The sequence below is a fragment of the Euphorbia lathyris genome, chromosome 2 (assembly GCF_963576675.1).
Source record: "Euphorbia lathyris chromosome 2, ddEupLath1.1, whole genome shotgun sequence".
Classification (NCBI taxonomy): domain Eukaryota; kingdom Viridiplantae; phylum Streptophyta; class Magnoliopsida; order Malpighiales; family Euphorbiaceae; genus Euphorbia; species Euphorbia lathyris.
The window spans coordinates 28,576,812-28,581,818 of record NC_088911.1 but is presented as its reverse complement, the minus strand read 5'-3'; the positions used below and the strand labels follow the sequence as shown (position 1 = coordinate 28,581,818).

Here is a 5,007-nt window from a genome sequence, read left to right as displayed (position 1 = left end):
CCATTCTTTTTTGTAAGGCTAATGACCATGACATTCAAAGTGTCAAGAATTCTTTTATTGTTTTCTGTGCAGGAAGTGGGCAACATATAAATCTGGACAAGTCCTCCATCTTCTTCAGTCGGAACACTCCTCTTAATGAGCACCGACGGCTGGCTGCTTTATTTAGAGTTCAAAACTAGGGTGGTCAGATTAAATATTTAGGCCCCAGCTATGTTTTCACGCTCCAAATCCTAAGTGTTCAGAAGTTTAAAAGATCGTGTGGCAATGCGGTTAGCCGGTTGGAAGGGTAAGTTGTTAAGCATGGCTGGAAAAAAAGTCCTTGTCAAAGCAATTGTGGATGCAATCCCAATTTTTTCTATGTCTTGTTTTAAGCTTCCGGACACTATGTGCAAAGATATAAACAAGATTATTGCTAAGTTTTGGTGGGGTGAAGAGTCTAATAATAGGAAAATACATTGGTTCTCGTGGAAGGTCCTATGCAGAAACAAGTTGGAAGGAGGCATTGGATTTAGAGACTTAAAAGCCTTCAACTTCTCTCTTTTAGCAAAACAGGGGTGGCGAATCTTAAAGCATCCAGAATCACTTTTGTCTTCCCTGTTTCGAGCAAAATATTTCCCATTCAATGATTTCCTTGATGCTAGTCCGAGTTCAAATCCGTTTTGGGGTTGGAGAAGCATTCTTCATGGTATTCCTATTCTGAAATTGGGGCTCAGATGGCAGGTTGGAAATGGTCAGTCCATTTTTTGTTTTGAAGATCCTTGGGTGTCCTCCTTGCCTGCCTTCAAAGTGAGACGGAAGGATGATGAATCTCCCCCACTCTTAAGAGTTCATCAACTGATTGATCAGCAGCATAGGGTTTGGGATGAGTTGTTAGTGCGGCGCTGGTGTCACGCAAATGATGTTAATGGGATTTTGTCTATTCCCGTTAGCCTTACTAATGCTGCAGACTTTCTCCTTTGGGATTTCTCCAAGTCTTTGGGGAATATTTGGTTAAGTCAAGATATCAAGCTGCTAGAGTTTTCATCCAAATCTCCTCTTCCAACTCTGTTCTTCATCATCCTATTCTTTCTGAGCTACAATGGAAGAGGGTTTGGAGTCTGCACATACCCAATAAAATTAAGATCTTCCTATGGAGATTTCTATCTGATAGACTGCCAACTATTTGAAGAGGGGTATTTCTAGGCCTATGTCTTGTGCTTTTTGCCCTTTGATGGAAAATGCAATTCATCTTTTTTCATTGCCCTTTGGCCAAATCGGTATGGTTTTCTTCTCGCCTCATGCTTAGGTCTGATTTTCTTCATGGTTCTTCTTGTAGTCAAATTTGGTTGAGCCTTATTGATGGAATACCCTCCCTTCCTAATTCCTTAGATGTGGTTTCTCTTGCTTGCTTTATTTTATGGCAACTCTGGAAAGCTCGAAATGACTATTTTTTCAATCATCATTTTTGGAACACGACAGAAATTGTTTCTAAAGCTGTGTCTCTTTGTTCGGAATGGAATGGCTCAGTGTCTGTCTCTGGGCCAGTCAGTTCGCCTCCTATTCTTCGCTCTTCTTCTCAACAATTTCTCTCCTGGTCCAAACCCTGCTCTGGTTGGATTAAGATAAATGTGGATGAGAGTTTTATTTTGCAATCCTTGCTCGGTAGTGGTGGCATCATTGCCCGTGACCATTCCGGAAATGTTCTTGGCTGTCGTGGCAAGCATTATCCTTCTCTTCAGTCGAGCTTGATGGCTGAAGCTCTTGCAATGCGTGATGGGGTTATCTTTGGTATTGAAAAAGGCTTTCAACGGGTGATATTTGAGGGTGATTCCGTGGAAGTCATTAATGCTATTGATGATCCTAGCATTAACTGTGGTGCTGAGAGTAGCGTGATCATTATTGATATTCTGGCTCTCATTCTGCTTCGTTTAATTTACTGGTAGAACTTGTAATTGGACAGCTCATAGTTTAGCTACAAAAGCCATGTCATCTCTCTCTTTTTGTGTAAATGCCTCTGCTCTTACTGCTTGGTACCTCTCTTATGGGAACCTTTCTGTGTAATCGTTTTTTTTTCACTGTTTCTTCATCTATATATTGATTAGTGTTAAAAAAAATGAATCATTAATTGAACATGATCTAAAATTTTAAATTGGAGAAGAATATAAAACTAATCAGAATCATAAATATGAAAGCAATTTTATTTTTTCCACCCAATTTTGGGCAACATTAATCGGGACTTTATACAAATAAATAGATTCCATATATCACTGAATTTTGCTAAATCTAACAGGAAACACATTATTTCCAAAATCTTATCTACCTAATTAAACTGAGACTATTTTCACATATATTTTCTCCTCTCTCTCTCTCAAAACGCGTCGTTTCAAGTTTCTAGGCATGGAATTCCAAATTGTCAAATGTGAAATTGGTATCAAAATCGAAATTATAGAAATCAAAATCTCCGACTGAGGAATTGTCGGCCGAAGTCAGGAATGAAGTGATTTCATCTGTGAGACCTGAATCTGGAGTCGGCATAGAAACGTTCCCGTCCGGGCAAGACGACGTCGTTGTCGAAAAGTAATTGCATTCAGATGTCGCCGGTGAAACTTCAACCACGTTTTGAAGGTTTTCCTGATGAATTTGCTCTTCCAAAAAGGAAAACGATGGAAATCGTTGGAATTCCTTATCAGTCTGAACAAAAAGATCTTGGCCGGAGTTCTGTTCCTCCGTTTGATTTTGGTCAAGTTTGGATCTATCAGTTTGCTGTACGCATGTATGTCTTCCTCTGTAAGTGACTTCGAAAAGTGAAGGATCTTCGTCGGATCTCTGAACTTGCTTTACGGCTAAACAACCTTGTGAATGCCGATGACTGCATCTGTAGTATCCCCTGCAAAATTCCACAATTCACACCGTTAATTTTGAACTAAGAGATGAATTATTATCTGGTTACATGAGTAGCGTTGATCTGAGCGACCAAATGAATTTGCTCATTTACGATTAGATATTACTTGGGGTCCAAGTGAACGCTACTGCTGTTTACATTTTATTTACGTGTATACTATCCGATCCTCATGGTACTATCCCTATTCTGTATAAAATTAGAAAATATATTGGAATTAAAAATTGAGACCTTGGAAAGCTAGATCCAAGAATATCTTTCTGGCCATATTTCCTCCAGCTGAAGCCATCACCACCTGGACCTTCCAACCCATTTCCATAACAAACCTTCTTCACTTGCTCACTACATCTTTTTTGCACTTTTCTACAGTATCACAATAACCATAATTAGCAACCTTTCATTATCCTAATCTAAGTAATGGGTTTAATTTAATTTAATTTAATCAATTACCTTTTCTTTGAAACCTCATGTTGACTTCGACCTTTGCTATCTTCATCGGAGGCTGGGCTAGCAATCAACATATTTGGAGATTCCGGCACTGGAAAAGCATTCCAATTCAACATAGAAAGCGCTTTCTCATAGGAAGAAAGTAACTTCTGAACCAGAATTTCTGAAGTTTGAGGAGATGATGATAAACAGTTAACTTGATTCCTCAACTGTTCTGCTAATTCTCTCCCTTGATTTAGTTCATTGATGAGATTCATCTGTTCCCAATCCATCGCCATTTCCAATTTTGAAGCTTAATTAGGGTAGAATTGGAATTTTATTTCATAAGTGAGAAATTCAAATAAATGGTAAGGTTTAGAGAGAAGGAAAGGGGTATTTAAAAAGAAGAGAAGTGAGAAAAGAAACAAAAGAGGAAAGTGAGGTCTTCAATGGTGAATTTTGATGATTAAAGTAGAAGAAGACATAACTATCCGATTGCTGACCATTTCAAAGCTCTATTTTTTTTCCAATTTAATTTAAATTAGGCATGAATTGAAAGATATGCTACTGCTTGTAGTCACTGCTACGTAGAAACGCGGAAATAAGGTTGAAGATTCTTGGGAGACACGTGGTTGCTTCTTTTCTTTTTTTTTAAATTAAATATAGTAATAAAAAAACAGGTTAATGGGTGAGTCACTGGTAAAAATATTATTGAAGAGAAAAAAAAGGGAGATTGGGTTAAGGTGACGTTTTTGTGCTGACATCATTTGCTACTTTTGATCACTTCATTATTGGATCTACATTCTAATATCAATTAAATAATGCCAACTATGGCTCATTCATGAAATAAGGTGAGATAAGAGAATAAGAACTTGAAAGCCAAATGAGTAGATATATGTATGCTTACTTTGTTTTTACCATAATTGGATGAACTTACTTTACTTTGTTAAAGTCCACCATCATCCAATGGTAAAAAAACAAAGTAAATTTTACTTTGTAAAAAACAAAGTAATCATAGAAGGCACCTAGATATGCATTATACAACCGGACCGCATCACATATATTTATTTTATTGGCTGACTAGTAAATACGATTAGAGCTATAATCGAGTCGAGCCGAGCTGAGTTTTGACCTGCTTAACCTTGACTCGTTATAAAATTAACGAGCTCGAACTCGAGCCCGAGCCGAGCTTTGGCTTGCTCAAGTTTGGCTCATATCATTAGAAAATAAACGAGCTCGAGCTTGTTTCGAACCCAAAATCATCTTTAAACTTGTTTCATTAAAAAAATTATCTAACCATAAATTATTTGTGAGTAAATCGTTAATTATATTTATGAAATTTGTTCGTAAATAGCTCTTTAATTGTGTACATAAACAAACTCATAAGCAAAATTGGTAAAAAATAAATAAACAAGATGTTTACAAATAGTTCGTGTATTACTCATTTATTATGTTTGTGAACGAACTCATCTAATAGTAAATGAAATAATAGTAATTTTAGATATTTGTGAACTAACACAAAACTATACAGTTTTATACAAAACTAAAATTTGTCCATAATCGAGCCTGCTCGCGAGCTTTGGTCTGCTCAAACTCGGCTCATTTACAAATCGAGCCGACCACTGAACCACTCATGAGTGGCTCGGCTCATTTACAGCCTAAACACGATGTCTTTGAACTATTCTACCGTTTGTATAAATGAT

The 5,007-nt window shown here is 37.1% G+C and overlaps 1 protein-coding gene across 1 annotated transcript; it reads right to left on the bottom strand.

Moving 5' to 3' along the window:
* Positions 1-2,153: 2,153 nt before the first annotated feature.
* On the bottom strand, positions 2,154-3,808 carry LOC136217578 (probable WRKY transcription factor 53). Its single transcript, XM_066004165.1, has 3 exons — positions 3,329-3,808; positions 3,110-3,241; positions 2,154-2,866 (listed from the first exon to the last, which is right to left on the bottom strand). The coding sequence occupies exons 1-3, from the start codon at positions 3,601-3,603 to the stop codon at positions 2,371-2,373; spliced, it is 903 nt and encodes a 300-aa protein (XP_065860237.1). The 5' UTR covers positions 3,604-3,808; the 3' UTR covers positions 2,154-2,370.
* Between the last annotated feature and the right edge of the window lie 1,199 nt (positions 3,809-5,007).